The sequence below is a fragment of the Dipodomys merriami genome, unplaced genomic scaffold (genome assembly GCF_024711535.1).
Source record: "Dipodomys merriami isolate MVZ:Mamm:240054 unplaced genomic scaffold, mDipMer1.0.p SCAF_1, whole genome shotgun sequence".
NCBI lineage: Eukaryota > Metazoa > Chordata > Mammalia > Rodentia > Heteromyidae > Dipodomys > Dipodomys merriami.
The window spans coordinates 128,608,339-128,626,229 of record NW_027202270.1 but is presented as its reverse complement, the minus strand read 5'-3'; the positions used below and the strand labels follow the sequence as shown (position 1 = coordinate 128,626,229).

The 17,891-nt window shown below is 43.9% G+C and overlaps 2 protein-coding genes across 2 annotated transcripts in view; one reads left to right on the top strand and one right to left on the bottom strand.

Moving 5' to 3' along the window:
* Positions 1-773: 773 nt before the first annotated feature.
* The window catches only part of Heatr4 (HEAT repeat containing 4), a 36,353-nt gene continuing 19,235 nt past the window's right edge, over positions 774-17,891 (bottom strand). The window contains exons 10-17 of the mRNA XM_070030653.1: positions 17,221-17,339; positions 15,292-15,472; positions 14,164-14,233; positions 12,865-13,054; positions 10,134-10,212; positions 9,357-9,516; positions 6,730-6,788; positions 774-1,180 (exon numbers count right to left, since the gene is read on the bottom strand). Coding sequence (XP_069886754.1) covers positions 1,031-1,180; positions 6,730-6,788; positions 9,357-9,516; positions 10,134-10,212; positions 12,865-13,054; positions 14,164-14,233; positions 15,292-15,472; positions 17,221-17,339 — 1,008 coding nt within the window. The 3' untranslated portion in view covers positions 774-1,030. The remainder of the gene's footprint in view (positions 1,181-6,729; positions 6,789-9,356; positions 9,517-10,133; positions 10,213-12,864; positions 13,055-14,163; positions 14,234-15,291; positions 15,473-17,220; positions 17,340-17,891) is intronic.
* Positions 4,721-7,107, top strand: Riox1 (ribosomal oxygenase 1). Its single transcript, XM_070030667.1, has one exon. The coding sequence runs from the start codon at positions 4,776-4,778 to the stop codon at positions 6,621-6,623; it is 1,848 nt and encodes a 615-aa protein (XP_069886768.1). The 5' UTR covers positions 4,721-4,775; the 3' UTR covers positions 6,624-7,107.

The following is a 17,891-nucleotide window of genomic DNA, read 5'->3' as shown; positions in this document are numbered from 1 at the left end:
GTATGCAATGGTTCTTCTTAGATCAGTATTTCACTTAGAGTAAATGTATCCAGTAACAAATGAAAGCATGGATTACATGAGCCAGGAAAAGGGAAGGTTTTCTGTTATACAGTAAAATTACATTCTCCCTGTAATGTTTTGTGGCTGCTAGTTCATGGAGGAAAAGTAATGCTTTTTATATTTTACTAATAATAGTGGCACCAGAAAAGAGAATACATTTGGGAAAAGAGAGGAAAACATATATTGTTGCACCTGGATTCTCACTTCTTTGAATACTGGGTCTCTCCTTTTCGTGGCTATTTTTTTTTCTTTTTCTTTTCTATGGCTATTAAGTGCTCTTACAGAATCTTGTTTCATGATACAGATAATGTGAAGATGTTTCACAATGTCCAAATCTTATGAGAATTGGAAATTGGGGCTAGAAACAGATAAGTTCTTTCTTCAGCATCTAAATGTGTTCACATCCTCCTACACAGTATAAAGGAGGAAATGACTGTGTTGGTATTTGGTTGATTTTGTAATGTTCCTGTAACTTGATTTTCACATAGCTTTGTGGACTGAAGTTTAAGAACTTCCTCTTTAATGAGACTAGACTTGTGGTTTTCTTTCCTAGACAAACATGATTCTAATTTGGGTTCAAGAGAAGAATTTGTACAGCTTGAAAAAGATACTGAGTCTTGACATTTCTCCTGTACAAAAATTTTATTTCTCGCCTAAGGCTCTGGCTGTATTTAGAATAAGACCTTTGAAGGGTATGGGAAAATATACCGTGTCACCTAATGTGATGTCAGACTTTTTTAAACCTCTATGTAGATGACACACATTAAGAAATCAAGTAGACTGTTAAATAATTTTTCTTTATAAATATAGTAACAAGAAGATTGTAACAAGTCAATGAAAGAGACTGAATGTGACCTGGTCTAGCACTGCCTGCTTCCTGGAGCAAGAGAAGCATTCAGTCTATCCATGAGCATCTTTCCTTCCAAAGGGAGAAGTCTTGAGTCTGGAAAAAAGTCTGAGTATTACCCAGCTACAACTCCTCACTGGGAGCCCCAAAAGGTCCCATAGCAATCCTTTTTTCCCGGATGGTACGGAGATCTAATGGTAGCTGACTTCTTCGCATGTTAAGGGCTACGAATGGACTTCGTAGCCAGGGATTTGGTGTTGGGGGCAACACAGGCTGCAAAGAAATAGTAATATATGAGCAAGTTATGCCAAACATAGGGTTTCATATGAGAAGATAGACCTAAAGTGAAAATCTCTTTTACCATGGTTTGGTAGAATAACTTTGTGAGTTACTTAAGTTAGTAAGACTTTGCCCTGACCCTAGACATGATATTAATATAAATATATGTATATGAGATTATATATATGAGGTATATATGATTACATATATATGTAATAATCATATACGAATTACAATTTTGTAATATTTCAAAACTGGAACTTATTCAAATATGTACTATTAAACAATTACTTTTAAAAAGTGCCAAGAAAAGATATCCAAACTGTATTATAAATTAAAAATTAAAATTATATAATACCATGGTGTTCATTTGTTTTTGTTTAAAAAAATCACAACTATGGTTTTTGTTGTTGTTGTTGTTGTTGTTTGGGTTTTGGTTGGTTGTAGGGCTTGAACTCTGGGCCTGGGCACTGTCCCTGAGCTCGTTAGCTCAAGACAGGCATTCTACCACTTGAGCAACAGCGCTGCTTCCAGTTTTCTGGTGGTTAATTGGAGGTAAGAGTCTCATGTACTTTCCTTGCCTGGGCTGGCTTTGAATTTCAATCCTCAAATCTCAGCCTCCTGAGTAGCTAGGATTACAGGCATGAGCCCCTAGTGCCTGGCGAGGGTCAATATTTTTGAAAGATAGATTTCTAGGAGTAGAATTAATGAGCAAAGGATACTAAAAGTTTAATGAAGTTTAAGTGATCTATTAATTGCTATCTATTGTAACAAAGATTTCTAAAGTGTTTTAAGTAGTATATGTGGGTATATGGATAAACATATACATACCCTCTGACACACATCTGTAAGCAATAAATAGGATTCAAGTGTACTTCTTATTTTTATCTGCCTTTTCTCCATTCAACAATATATTAAGAACATTACTCCAAATCATTAAATTATATCTATATGAAAATGGTTATTTTTAAAAAGCTGGAAGTGGAGCTGTGGCTCAAGTGGAAGAATTCTGCTCTTGAACAAAATTAGCTCAGGGAAAATGCCCAGTCTCTGAGTTCAAGCCTTAGGACCAGCATGCGTGCACACACACACACACACACACACACACACACACACACACACACACACAAAGTTATTAATAGCTCCTTTTATAGTAAGAACCTAGTAATGCCTCAGGGAAAAACTGATGAAATTAAAGATAGTCAGGTTCCAAAAGGCAACTCCTAGTTCTAGAGGAAACCAGAGGACAGAGCTATCAACAAGATTCTGTATTTGAGGAAATCCCAAGATGCTGGAAAAAGAAGAGGATGAGGTCACAGGAAAGACTGGGAGACGGAGATAATGTGTAGAGCACATGGAAATGACAAGCAGCTCTCTTAGTAGCTGAGCACAACCAGCTATGCAGACAGGGAAGCCCAGTACATTCCTCTATGTAGGATGTGTCCCTTGGTCAACTGAAAACCACTCTTTTTGAAAAGGCAATTCAATTCCCAGGAACAAATGTGATATGTCCTCTTTATCTATAGCTCCCCCAAGAGATCCAATATCAGGGTTCTGCAGCAAACACTGTCTCTGTATCAATTAGGAAGAGAGTGCTTCTCCTGCTGTCCATGCTTCTTGATCCTGTAGCCTTGTACTAGAGCACAGGACTTTGGAGAATGTGGGTTTGTTTAAGCCCCTGCTTTGGTCCTCAGCCAAGTACCTTGTTCAGGTATCATACCAGCTATAACAGCTCAACCTTGTCTGATATGGGTCACCACTGATTTACTTAAGCTTCCATGGGACATATGCAAACAGAATTGTAAACTCCCCATTCCTGACTGCTACCCTGCTTACCTGCTTCACCTGAAATCCCAACATTCAGGAGGTTAAGACATTTGGGAAACATTTTAGCAAACTTTATTCACAATGACAAAAATTACGTTGTCTTACTAATATTCATGATTCATATGAATATTAGTAAACTTTACAGATAAAGCAACAATAGAGGGCTGGGAAGGTGGCTCAGTGGTAGAGTGCTTGCCTTGCATGCATGAGGCCCTGGGTTCAATTCCTCAGCACCACATAAGCAGGAAAAGCTGGAAGTGGTGCTGTGGCTCAAGTGGTAGAGTGCTAGCCTTGAGCTGAAGAGCTGAGGGACAGCACCCAGACTCAGAATTCAGGCCCCACGACCATCAACAAAAATAAGTAAACAAAAAATAAAGCAACAATAGAGGACTGAGTGTGGTGGAGTATGCCCATAATCCGAGCACCAGGGAGGCTGAGACAGGAAAATCATCAGTTTAAGGCCAGCTTGGGCTACATAGAGAGTCCTTGTCTCAAAACAACAACGTTAATAATCCAAAACAATGCAACAATAGGTTCACAAAGACAGTAACCACGTTCTCAAGTGTAACACCGTTATGCTTACCACATTGTCTGTTAAATGAGAGGCCCAGATTTAAGTGGTTTATTTAATCATCAGGGAAAATAACGATGACAGATTTTCTTGAGAAGCTGTAGCTAATGAAAGAAAACCTCAGATGGTAGGAAGGACAAATACCAAGAATGGGCATACAGAAGTTTCTAAGTTACTTTGCAGAGAGAGGGTAAGGACTGCAAAGGTTTCTTTCTTTTTGGTTCTGGTCGTGGGGCCTGAACTCTGGGCCTGGGCACTGTCCCTCAGCTCTTCAGCTCAAGGCTAGCGCTCTACCACTTGAGCCACAGCGCCACTTCTGGCTTTTTTCTTTTTGCTTATGTGGTGCTGAGGAATCGAACCCAGGGCCTCATGCATGCAAGGCAAGCGCTCTACCGCTGAGCCACCTTCCCAGCCCCAACTGCAAAGATTTCTAACGAAGGCCAGGCGCCGGTGGCTCAAGCCTGTAATCCTAGCTAGTCAGGAGGCTGAGATCTGAGGATTGAGGTTCAAAGGCAGCCTGGGCAGGAAAGTCCATGAGACTCTTATGTCCAATAAACGACTCGAAAATCAGAAGCGGCGCTGTGGCTCCAGCGGTAGAGCGCTCGCCTAGAGCTGAAGAGCGCAGGGACAGCGGGCCCCAAGCCCAGAGTTCAAGCCCCATGACCGACCCCCCCCCCAAAAAAAAAAAAAAAAGATTTCTAACGAAGAAAGGAAGTTAGGGGCAGAAACTCTTAGAGCTTCAATCAATGAAGTTATGTGTAAAGAGGACTAGTTGGACCTGGGATTGTGTAGAATCTCGAACTTTGCCTGGTAACATTCAATGAAAAAGAAGAATTAGGGCACTTAATAGTGGGAGGCCGCTGGGACATAATTCTGTTCACATAAATGAGGACAGCAGGAGGAACGTGGCAATATGCAGACTAGAAGTGGCCAATTGTTTTTCTCCTAGAGTGACTAGAAACTTAATTTTTAAATTGCCTCCTGAATGTGAAGTCTTCCTAAGTTGCCAGGGATCCTGTCCCTCAGAGAATGACCCACGCAGGAGAGGGGAGGGGCCTGGTAGAGGATGGTAGGCGTGGCCAACCCGACAGGGTGGAGCCACGCCCCCTTCCCAGAACGCACCGCAGCGGGAACCGGGCTGAGGTTCTTTCCGGTCAGCTCCCCACGGGACTCGTAGTTTGGTCCCACAGCATGGATGGGCTCCAGCCCAGCGTGGGGCAGTTGAGGCGCGGGCGGGTCAGGCGCCGGCGCCAGCCCCCGTCCCACAGCGGGTCGGTCTTGGCTCTGCCCTTGAGGCCCAGGAAGGTCCGGAGGCAGCTGAGGAGAAATGGCGCGTCCCGCGTGGCTGCACTGAGGGCTCCGGCGCCGCCGGGCGAGGATTCCGAGGACTCGCGAGTGGAGCCGACGGCCGACGGCGCGGGGGCGGCGCTCCCTAGCGGGCCTGCGGCTGCAGTCGTCTGGGACACGGGCCGGCGGGAGCCGCGTGGCCTGCGGGGGGCGGCAGAGCTGCTGGAGGCGTCGCCTGCCGCGCGCCTGGGGCTGGCCCCGGCCGATCCCGCGGCCCTCCGCGGCGCCGCTCAGCACTTCGCGGCCAGTGCCCCGCCCGGGACGCCGTCGGGCCCGCAGGAGGACGAGGCGGGAGGGGAGCTTCCCCGGGACTCCCCGCTGCAGCGCATCCTGGCGGAGCTGAACCGCATCTCCAGCAGCCGGCGGCGGGCCGCGCGCCTCTTCGAGTGGCTTATCGCGCCCGTGCCGCCAGACCATTTCTACCGGCGCCTTTGGGAGCGGGAGGCGGTGCTGGTGCGGCGGCAGGATCACGCCTACTACCAGGGCCTTTTCTCTACGGCCGACCTGGACGCCATACTTCGCCACGAGGAGGTGCAGTTTGGGCAGCACCTGGACGCCGCGCGCTACGTCAACGGGCGACGCGAGACCCTAAACCCACCGGGTCGCGCCCTGCCCGCCGCGGCGTGGTCCCTGTACCAGGCCGGCTGCTCTTTGCGCCTCCTCTGTCCGCAGGCTTTCTCTACCACCGTCTGGCAGTTTTTGGCGGTGCTCCAGGAACAGTTTGGAAGCATGGCAGGCTCCAATGTTTACCTCACTCCCCCCAACTCGCAGGGCTTTGCCCCTCACTACGATGACATCGAGGCTTTTGTGCTGCAGCTGGAAGGTAGGAAACTCTGGCGTGTCTACCGGCCTCGCGTTCCAACTGAGGAACTGGCCTTGATATCTAGCCCCAACTTCAGCCAGGAAGACCTTGGCGAGCCGGTGCTTCAGACTGTGTTGGAACCCGGAGATTTGCTCTATTTTCCTCGGGGCTTCATTCATCAAGCAGAATGCCAGGTTGGGGTGCATTCCCTGCACCTCACTTTGTCTACATACCAGCGCAATACCTGGGGTGACTTCGTGGAAGCCGTCCTGCCTCTGGCAATTCAGGCTGCAATGGAAGAAAACGTGGAATTTCGGAGGGGTCTGCCACGAGACTTCATGGATTACATGGGGGCCCAGCATTCAGATTCAAAAGATCCTCGAAGAACTGCTTTCATGGAAAAGGTGCGGGTCTTGGTTGCCCGCCTGGGACATTTTGCTCCTGTTGATGCTGTGGCTGACCAGCGAGCCAAAGACTTCATCCACGATTCTCTGCCCCCGGTGTTGACTGATAGGGAGAGAGCACTTAGTGTTTATGGGTTGCCAATTCGCTGGGAGGCTGGAGAACCTGTAAATGTGGGGGCCCAGCTGACAACAGAAACAGAAGTCCACATGCTGCAGGATGGCATAGCTCGGATGGTGGGCGAGGGAGGCCATTTGTTCCTCTATTACACGGTGGAAAACTCTCGTGTTTATCATCTGGAGGAACCTAAATGCTTGGAAATATACCCCCAGCAAGCTGATGCTATGGAACTCTTGCTTCGCTCCTACCCAGAATTTGTAAGAGTAGGAGATCTGCCCTGTGACAATGTGGAAGATCAGCTTTCCTTAGCAACCATGTTGTATGATAAGGGGCTGCTGATCACCAAGATGCCTCTAACTCTAAACTAGTTTCTTGTTGATGGTTGAAATATTGCAGAACTGATTCTCTACTGCCATTGTCACTTTTTTTAAAAAAACTCCTTACCTTGAAAATCACCAGTGTGGTCATACATACCTTTATGACTGCTTCAGTGTTACAGATCTCAGATGGTCTTCTAGAAAGAATCATTTCATCTAGGCAAAAAATGAAAAGAAATTGGAGGAAAAAAAAACTTTTTTTTTTTTTTTTTTTTTTTGACAAATAACCTTGATCCCTGATCATTTCAGAATACCAACTTCATCCTCCTCAGCCTTCAGGGTACTGTGCAGCACTGACTGGGTCATACTGCTTGACACATTCGAAGTTTTTTGCAAGTGCATTTTTCATTTGAGTTTTTTCATCAGTTTTTTTTGGGGGGGGGAAGGGATTGGGATTGGTATACTGTTTGTTATTATGTTTGTATGACTATTAGAAGAGTTATTAAAGTGACAAGAAATGTTTCCTTTTTCTAAGCCTAGGTTGTTATGTTGGTTGGTTTGAAGAAATACAGGAGGAAGAGGGACATAAGGAAAATCTATAATGACTTGAAAGGCAATTTGGAGGAGTTGCAACATATAAAAGAAGCATGTTAGCTGGTAGCTCATGCTTGTAATCCTAGGTACTCAGGAGGCTGAGATCTGAGAATTGCAGTTCAAAACCAGCCCAGGGGGCTGGGGATGTGGCTCAATGGTAGAGAGCTTGCCTAGCATGCATGAAGCCCTGGGTTCGATTCCTCAGTACCACATACACAGAAAAGTGGTGCTGTGGCTCAAGTGGTAGGTTGTTAGCCTTAAGCAAAAAGAAGCTCAGGGACTGAGTCCAAGCCCCAGGACTAGCCAACAAAACAACAAAAACCAGCCCAGGCAGGAAAATTCCTGCCTCCTTATCTCCAATTAGCTACAAAAAAAAAAAAAAAAAACAGCCAGAAGTGCAACTGTGGCTGGAGTGGTGAGTGCTAACCTTGAGCAAAAAGGCTCAGGTACAGTGCCCAGGCCCTGAGTTAAAGCCCCAGGACTGGCACCAAAACAACACAAAAACATGTTCACTTAATAAAGGAGGAGGCCTGGGACACAAGTGGTAAAGCAATTTCTTAGTATACTTGAGGCTTTGTGTTCCTTGGTAAACCCTCCCCCACACTCCCCCCCCAAAAGAAGAATAACTCATTGGTGCAGGGATAATTTACTCACTTCAGTTTTGCTATTTGAATCCCAAACAGGACAATACTTGCAGAAAAGTTATTTCCTACTAACAGGATCGGCTTTAGAGGATAGATTGTTTCTGCTCTTTTTTTTTTTTTGTCAGTCATGGGGCTTGAACTCTGGTCTTCAGTGCTGTCTCTGAGCTCGTCAGCTCAAGGTGAGCACTCTACTACTTGAGCCACAGTGCCACTTCTGGTTTCTTGGTGGTTAATTGGAGTTTCATAGACTTTCCTGCCTGGATTGGCTTTGAACTGTGATCCTCAGATCTCAGCCACCTGAGTTGTTAGGATTATAGGCATGAGCCACCGGCGACCAGCTCTGCTCAATTCTCAATCAGTGGCTGGTGCTGCTCCCAAAAGGGCAGCATATCACCCAGTTATGCTGTCATTAACCTTAATAAATAATTAGCAATGAGGCCACGAGGAAAGGCTGGTGTTCAAGTTACTTTCCATTCTTTATTTTTTCTGGCAGTTGGAAGAAATTCCCCAAATCTGGCAAGTGAATATTATCAGTGATTGGTGAAAAAGAGCTGGTATACCAGAAAGAACACTGGACTTGGAACCCAAAGACCTGGGTTTGGGGTGGTGGCTGGTAAGCAGCTGGCTGAGTGACTGATGCTATGCTTGGGCACACAAACTTTGTATGTATATTTTGCTTGATTTCTGCACCCTCATTATTTAGGTGATGTCCTGAGATTTTATACATTTTTATACCATAAAGCGTAGATGTTGGTAACTTTTCCTCCAACCTCACTTTCCAGAGATAACTACTCTTAAAAGTTAATTGTAGGAAGTGGCGCTGTGGCTCAAGTGGTAGAGCGCTAGCCTTGAGCTGAATTACTGAGAGCGTCCATACCCAGAGTTCAAGCCCCATGACCGACAAAAAAAAAAAAGTGTAGGGGCTGGGAAGTTGGCTTAGTGGTAGAGTGCTTGCATGAGGACCTGCGTTCGATTCCTCAGCACCACATAAACAAAAAAAAGCCAGAAGTGATGCTGTGGCTCAAGTGGTAGGGCACTAGTTAATTGTAAAAACAAAGCTGATACTTTTGGGGGTTGCTTAAGATACACAGTAGTTTTTTGTTTTGTTTTTATAAAGACTGAACTCTGGGCTTGGGCACTGTCCCTCAGCGATTCAGTTCAAGGCTACCACTTGAGCCACAGTGCCACTTCCTATATGTCCTTTTTTGACCTAAGTTTTTAATTTGTGTTTTCAGAACTAAGGTTTGAAATCAGAGCTTTGTACTCAGTAGGCATCTGTTCTACTTGAGCCACACTTCTAGCCCTTCAGCAAACTTTTAAGTCATATCCAATAGAGGTACCTTAGACAAAATCACAGATGAATTTAAAAACCTGGTAGACAAGAGGGAAACAAAACAACAAAACCAGAAAGGCTGAGGAAGAAGAAAAAAGATAACCAAGAAAAGGAAGGGTTAACTTCAAGGCTCCCCACTTAGTCCCAAAACATCTAGATTCTGAAAAAGATGTTGTTGTTGTTTTAAAGGAGTCAACAACCTAGGAAACCTACCTTGAAAAGTATCTTGGAGAAAAGTAGGAAAATCTAATGTTTTTTGCCCTTCTTTGGGCTGTGAGTAAATACGTTTTGCTTCTTCCTTCACTTTTCCTACGACCATCTCCATTTTGAGTATTTTCTGGTTCAGCAAGTCCTTTTGGTTTAGCGCTTGAATCTAGATTAGACAAGAAGGAGGTTAAAAACAACTGTACTAGGGAATAAAAACATTAATAAAGTAACTGGTCATATCATGCTTATTAAAATTATACCTTTGGCAAATAGGGCTCAGATTAAGGAGGAGAAGGAAAATTTAGAAAATTCTTTCTTATGTCTAATGCAAAAGAGAAAAAACAAGTTGGATTTCAGGCATAGATGAAGAACCTTTCTTCTAGCTGTTCCTTGCTTGTCTCTCTATGTTACTATGACTCACTTCATATTTCTATGAAAAAGCTTGTATATTTATTGAATTTTGAATTCTTCCCACAGGCCTGGCCTTGTAAAGCATAGTGAAGGCATAGTGAAGAAAAAAAAAATGAGATGCAAAGGAAACTTTAAAAACAACCTCTGATTTTGAGGATTCCTCCTTAATGGGACTATTAGAATTTTACCTTTTCTTTCTGTGACTAGGATTTTATAACTCAATTTTGTACAAGTGTTTTGCATCTTCATATGATATATCTATGTTTAAAGTTGTGGAGTATTTCTGTGATGAGGGAAAGTATATGTACATACTTAGGAGAAAATGGGTCTTTGATGCTCCTGAATATTCTCTAGAAAACAGTTTATACTTACCTTGTTCTTGATTTCCTGAAGCAGGTCTTGATGACCTTCTTTATCTATGTTGAGTGTTGTCATTGCCCGATAAACTTCCCTGAAAAATAAAGACTTCTTAGGTTATTCTATCCTGTCCTCAAAAAAAAAAACATGGAAGGCCTGGGAATGTGGCTTAGTGGTGGAGTGCTTGCTTAGCATACATGAAACCCTGGGTTCAATTCCTCAGTACCACATAAACAAAAAGCTGGAAGTGGTGCTGTGGCTTAAGTGGTAGAGTGCTAGCCTTGAGCAAAAATAGCTCAGAGTCAGTCCCCAGACCCCAAGTTCAAACACCAGGACTGGCAAAAAACAAACAAAACATATGGTAGAAGATGTAGGGGTGGGATAGGGAATATAGGAGTTGGCATTTGGCAAGAATACTAAATTCCAATCCAGTTTTGCTGAATCCTCAAGGTAAAGTGGTTATCACAATTAGTTTGTACAAGTATTGTACAGCTTGGAAATAACTTACTTGAAGCTATTAGTAGGTAACTATTGAATACTTTTATAATGGGTAACAAATGTCTTCTCAGTTAATTGTCACCACAGCACTGTAATATAACAGGTTGATGAATGGCTGGTCTCCATGCTGAAATCATTTGGTCTAGCTCTGCCAAGGCAACTGCAGGCAGGACACTCACAATTCAATAAATTAAGGAGTCTTTTTAAATAACGGTGTACATTTATATGAAGTAAATCATAAAAATAACTTTTTTCGGGCTGGGAAGTTGGCTCAGTGGTAGAAGTGCTTGCCTTGCATGCCTGAGGCCCTGGGTTCGATTCCTCAGCACCACATAAGCAAAAAAAAAAAAAAAAAAAAAGCCGGAAAGTGGCGCTGTGGCTCAAGTGGTAGAGCGCTAGCCTTAAGCTGAAGAGCTGAGGGACAGTGCCCAGGCCCAGAGTTCAGCCCTATGACCAGACCCAAAAAAAAAACAAACAAAAAAAACTTTTTTTCTTTTTTTGGTGCCAGTATTGCAGTTTATCAGGGTCTGGGTGCTGTCCCTTAGCTACTCAAGGCTGGTACTCTACCACTTGAACCACATTTCTACTGGCTTTTTGCTGGTTAAACCAGCCTGGGCTGGTTTCAAACTGAAATCCTCAGATCTCAGCCTCCTAAATAGCTAGTATTACAGGTGTGAGCCCAGCAACAACATATTTTTCCTTTTTCTTTTCTTTCCTTTTTTTTTTTGCTCAGTTGTAGGGCTTGAACTCAGGGCCTGTGTGCTGTCCTTGAGCCTCTTTGTACTCAAGGCTAATGCTCTACCACTTGAGCTACAGTGCCACTTTGAGTGGTTAATTGGAGACATAAGTGTCATGGGTACTTTCCTGCTCAGGCTGGCTTCGAACTGTGAGCCTCAGGCCTCAGCCTCCTGAGTAGCTAGGATTACAGGCATGAGCCACTGGTACTCAGCAGTAATGTAATTTTTGAGGATCAAGCATGTCCAGAAAAAAGGTTCCCTGCCCCTTAGACTGTAACTTGCATCTAATACTTAAATAGGCTTAGAGAGTTTGTTTGTTTTTTTTTTTTTTGTCGGTTGTGGGGCTTGAACTCTGGGCCTGGGCGCTGTCCCTCAGCTCTTCAGCTCAAGGCAAACGCTCTACCACTTGAGCTACAGCGCCACTTCCGGTTTTCTGATGGTTTATTGGAGATAGGAGTCTCACGGTCTCTCCTGCCCAGGCTGGCTTTGAACCGAGATCCTCAGATCTCAGCCTCCTGAGTAGCTAGGATTACAGGCATGAGCCACCAGCGCCCGGCTGGCTTAGAGAGTTTTAAGTGCTGACCAGGTTCATGTAACTATTGCATGACATGGGTGGAATTCAATTCCTTTTTGGGGTGGAGGTATACTGGTCTTGGAGCTTGAATGCAGGGCCTGGGTATTATCCCTTAGCTTCTTTTGCTCAAGGCCAGTGCTCTACCACTTGAGACACGGCTCCACTTTGGCATTTTGGTAGTTTACTGGAGAGTCTCATGGACTTTACTGACCAGGCTGCCTCCAAACCACGATCCTCAGATCTCAGCCTCCTGAGTAGCTAGGATTATAGTTATGAGTCACTGGCACCAAATCCAAACCCCAGTACTTTTTTTTAACCTAAAGCCTGTGTTGCCAAGCACAAGTGGTTTACTCCTATAGTCCTAGGTACTTAAGAGACTGAGATCTGAGATCATGGTTTTAAGCCAGCCAAGACAGAAAAGTCTGAGAGTCTTATTTCCAGATTAGCCGGCAAAATAACTGTAGTGGAGGCAAGGGTCAAGTGTAGAGTGCCAGCTGTTAACTTCAGAAGCAGAATGAGAGGCTCCAAGTTAAAGATATGGTACCAGCACAGTAGACTCTTAGTAAAAGTTGAATATATGAGTAACTTAAGAACCTGGCATGGTAGTGTATTTCTGTAATCTCAGCTATTAGGGAGGCAGAAATGGGAAAGAGGTTCAAGGCTAGCCCAGGCAATGAAGTTAGTGAGATATCTCAGACAAGCCAGTGTGACGATGTATATCTGTAACCTCAGATAGTATATAACTGGTAGGGTTTTGGTCCAAGGCTGGTCTGGGCAAAAAGCATAAGACTGTAATTAAAAAGAAATAACTAAGGGGGCATTGCTCAAGTAGTAGAGTACCTACTTAATAAGCATAAGTTCAAATCCCAGTACCCCCAAGAAAACCCAGTCAGGCAGTATAACAGCACATGAACTACAGTGGACTTTTAGCACTTACTTGAGAACAGCCTCGTGGTTCTCTAGGAGCAGTACATGTAGGAAGGTATCCCTGACTTGGTCCCCCTGAAGTCTGAGGGCTTGAATGCTACGACAGGCTTCCAGTCGTACTCCTGGTGCGTCTTCATAGTGGATAGCCCAGAGCAGGAGATCTGTCAGCTGGGGACTCACTTGTCCAATCTGTCCCAAGGCTGCAAAGGTGAGAGGGCAACCTGACTGAAACCTCACTGAAACCTGACTTGGCTATATCCTATATCCAGAAAGAAGAGTGTCATGAACAGTCTCTTTCCTTTTGGATGACAATTGCTTACCATTTTAGGGTTAATTACAAAATTTTTAAAAGTACTTTAGAGGACTGAAGATATATAGCCTGGTGTTAAAACCCTTGCCTAGCCTTGGGTTTGATTCTCAGCACCATCATAAAAAAAAAAAAAAAAAAAAAAAAAAAAGCAAGCTGGGCTGCTGATGGCCCACTCCTGTAATAATCTATTCAGGAGACTCAGATCCAAAGGATCATGGCTTAAGGCCAGCCTGGACAGAAAAGTCCACCAGACTCCATCGCTAAAATAATTAGCAAAAAGTAGGGCTGGAGGGATGGCTCGGGTGATGAACGGCTAGCGGAACAAGCAAGCCAGCAAGCATGAAGTCCTGAGTACAAGTCTCAGTGCCAGCAAAAATACAAAAGAAAAAAAGGTTCAAGCGTGGGTTAAGTGGGATACTATTTCCAAAAGATTCTGAAGAGAGGACATTTCATAACATCCTTGCCCAGGATATGAGTAAGAACTAATTTGCCTATTTACAGAAGATTTTGGACTGATAACTTTGAAGCCTACCATAGTTAGGGTGATGGGACAAAAAACCATGATTATTTCACAAGTTGCATATGTCTGATCCTGCTAGGAATCTATTGAAGGTCATATCAGAAAGTGAGCAATGCCAAAGGTCTTAGAAAGAAACTAGGGAAATCTGAGAGTAGGGTTTTAGATTCTTAGTGATGTTGAATCTAGTCTTGACTTTTTGCTACAGTTGAAAACCTCTAGGGAAAGGAAGATGGGTTACTACTTGGAACTCATCCGTAATTCTGTTGGCTGGGCCTGTCTTACCCAGGCGAGTAACAAGTTTGGCATAGATTTAGACTTGGGATCCTCAACTAAATATTAAAAAGAAGAAAATCTTTCAGACCTCAAGGAAGGACCTGAGAGATTTCCACTCCCTTACTAGAATATTTCTGGGAATCATCTGTACTAAAATAGGAAAAGAAAATTTTTTTTCTTAAATTGAGCCATAACTTCTGAAATACCTCGAATGGCAAAAGCCTTGATTTTCCAGTATGGATCTCTGTGCATCAGTTTCAGGAGGCATTCAAGCACCTGGGATAGACAAAAGGCAATATTAAGTTGAAGAATAGACCAGAAACAGGGACAGCCTGGGCGCTGTCGCTCAGCTCTTCAGCTCAAGGCGAGTGCTCTACCTCTTGAGCTATAGTGCCACTTCTGGTTTTCTAGTGGTTTACTGAAGATAGGAGTCTCACGGTCTTTCCTGCCCAGGCTGGCTTTGAACCATGATCCTCAGATCTCAGCCTCCTGAGTAGCTAGGATTACAGGCGTGAGCCACCAGCACCCAGCACATTTTCTTAATTCTAGTGACAAATGCACTAGACAGTACATGGTATGAGCCGAATTTTCTGCTCTCTGTGGATGTTCTTCAGTTTATAGGTATATGGTCATACATAGAACTTTTTGGGGGGGTTAATTCAGGGTGATTGCTAGGTAATCATTCTACTATAGAGCTATGTCTCCAGTCCAGTGTGTGTGTGTGTGTGTGTGTGTGTGTGTGTGTGTGTGTGTGTGTGTGTGTGTGTGTGTGTGTGTGTGTGTGTGTGTGTGTGTGTGTGTGTGCTGGGATCTGTGAATGTTCTTCAGTTTATAGGTATATGGTCATACATAGAACTTTTTTGGGGGGTTAATTCAGGGTGATTGCTAGGTAATCATTCTACTATAGAGCTATGTCTCCAGTCCAGTGTGTGTGTGTGTGTGTGTGTATGTGCTGGGATCATGTCCAGTGTGTGTGTGTGTGTGTGTGTGTGTGTGTGCGTGCTGGGATCATGTCCAATCTTGCTCATGCTAAATTTATACTGCCTCCTGAACCTACTGCTGAGCTACACTCAGGCTTTCCCCTGTTAACTAGGGTTGATCCTAAAGCTTATCAGCTCCTGATCATTAATGAGAAGCTAGTTAACTCTAGCTTAAAGCTTAGACTAGCTGGGAGTTAAATGGTCTTTACCAATTGATGTACTCTATATCACCACCTTTCCTCCCAGGCTCTGATCTCTCATTCTGGGTCCCCCAAAGGATAGTAAATGTACTGTGCACAAAAGGAAAGCAATGCCCTCTTCAGGTCAAGCAGGGAACGTTTCTTGTTTACTTACCAACTTATTCTGGATCTTCAGGGCACCTGCTGCTAAACAGGCTGCTTGCCGAACTGCTATGAAGTCATCAGAGAAGCAATGTAGGAAGCTTGGGAGAAGTTTTGCAGTCATAAGCTTGAGTCCGCCTATCAGGGAAAGGGCCTCTACACGCTCCTGGGAATTTCCTTGACCCAGCTTAACCCTATAAGGCACAAATGGCTTTTAATTTTCCTCTTCAAACTTTTAGTGCATAACACCTTCTCTTTGCCCCCAAGATAAAAATCACAGTGTTATAAGTTTTCTGTTATTTAGCCCTACCCTTTCTTCAGCTTATGCCCATTAAAGTAATTTTCACTGGGTAAAGATCTCAGCTATTTGCTTGAATATCTATTACCTAGCTTAGGTAGGTAGTCATCTGTGTTAAATGACTGAGTAAAGGAAAGGATCAACTTTTATTCCTTGTGAGAATGACATTTCCTCTCCAAAGCTCTTACTTTTTTGGGGGGTGTGGGGGGGAAGGATGTTGGTTGTGGAGCTTGAACTCAGGGGCCTGGGTGCTGTCCCTGAGTTCTTTTGCTCAAGGCTAGCACTCTACCACTTCGAGCCACAGAACCACTTCTGGTTTTCTGGTGGCTAATTAAAGATAACTTTCCTGCCTGGGCTTGCTTGGAACTGCAACTCTCAGATTTCAGTCTCCTTAGTAATTAGGATCACAGGTGTGAGCCACCAGCACCTAGCACTGTGTGATTCTTTTTTTTGGTGTGGGGGGGGTCCGGTCCTGGGGCCTGAACTCTGGGCCTGGGTGCTGTCCCTCAGCTCTTCAGCTCAAGGCTAGCACTCTACCACTTGAGCCACAGCGCCACTTCCGGCTTTTTTCTTTTTGCTTATGTGGTGCTGAGGAATCAAACCCAGGGCCTCATACATGCAAGGCAAGCGCTCTACCACTGAGCCACCTTCCCAGCCCCCACTGTGTGATTCTTATTTTGGCAGTTTTCACACAGCCTGGAGTGACTGCAGTCTCTATGAGACTTGGCCTTACTCCTCTAACTCACATTTTACTCAGTATTTCTATAGCAGTTATAGTATATGAGTATTTGTTACAGTTTTACTTTAATTTTTTTTTCTGTCCCTGAGCTTTGCTCAAGACTAGTGTTCTATCAGTTGAGCCATAGTTCCACTTCTGGCTTTTTGGTAATTAATTTGAGATAAAAGTCTCATGGACTTTCCTGCCCAGGCTGGCTTCAAACTACAATCTTCAGTTCTCAGCCTCCTGAGTAGCTAGGATTACAAGTATGAGCTCTGGGCACATGGCAAAGGGTTTTTTGTTTATTTTTAAACTTTTTTTTGACTTTTTTGGTACTGGGGATCAAATCCAGGACATTGTACTTGCTAGGCAAGTGCTTTGACATTGAGCTATATCCCAGCCCTTGATTTGAATTTTTTGAGGGGGTGCAGGTATTACTGGTCTTTGAACTTTAGGTCTCACCTTTGTTCAGCTACTAGTCTACCACTTGATCCATCCTTTCAGTCTGGCTTTTTCCTGGTTATATAGTTTGGAGCTACACTCTTGTAGACTTTCCTGCTCCAGCTGGCTTCAAACCTTGGTTCTCTAGATCTGAGCCTCCTGAGTAGGTAGGATTATAGGTGTGAGCCTGGCTGATTTGATATTTTTAATTGGGCATTTGTGTATCATCTTGCCTGTGTTCATCAGAAATGAGTCATACTTCTTTTTTTTTTTTTCTTTCTACTCCTGGGGCTTGAACTCAGGGCCTGAGCACTGTCCCTGAGATTCTTTTTGCTCAAGGATAGAACTCTGCCACCTGAGCCACAGCACCAGTCTCATGCACTTTCCTGCCTGGGCTGACTGGGTAGTTAGAATTACAGATGTGAGCCTTCAGCACACCCAGCTCCCACTAAACATTCCTTAGAAGAGTTCCTCCTAGGTCATACCTGATTGTGTCATGCACCTCTTTCCCAAGGCTCATTTGTCCTAGTGCTTGAGCAGCTGCTTGCCTCACTTCCTTACTCCAGTCATTCCACATCAGCTGGATCAATTTATGTTTCATATCCTATAAACAGATGTAATAATTAGTTATCATTTGCAAATGTTAATGTTATAATTGCTGTCCTTTAACCCCTTTCTCCATCAAACCATCCAATATAGCAAATGTTACTACTATTTACAGATAATTAACTTGCCTAAGGTTAACCTGGTGAGTGTTAGAACTAGGACTTGAATCCTGGCTTTTTCCCAAGTTCATCATTTAAACTGCTCTTTAGCATCAGGACCAATATAATCCATGGAAGAAACTTAAAATTTGAAAGTGATACTTAATGGGGTGGTGACCAGTTTGATTCTCCTGATTCTAGTTCTTAAAGTCTCATACCCTAGACAAACCAGGAAAATTGATTATCAGTGTGCTTGTCTTATAGGAAGTTTACTAAGATTACAGTTGATGATCATATAAAATGTAAATAAGCTATTCTCCCTGCCTGAAATATCGTCCTTTACCTGATACTGGATATTTATTCTTTAAGATTTATCTATAATACATCTCCTTATTGAAATCTTTTTTGCTTCCAATAAATATAGAAAACCATAATGCTCTATAGCTGCTTTG

What these genes read in the sequence shown, in the direction of transcription:
- Riox1 (XM_070030667.1), top strand. Translation starts at nt 4,776, where the DNA reads ATGGATGGGCTCCAGCCCAGCGTGGGGCAGTTGAGGCGCGGGCGGGTC.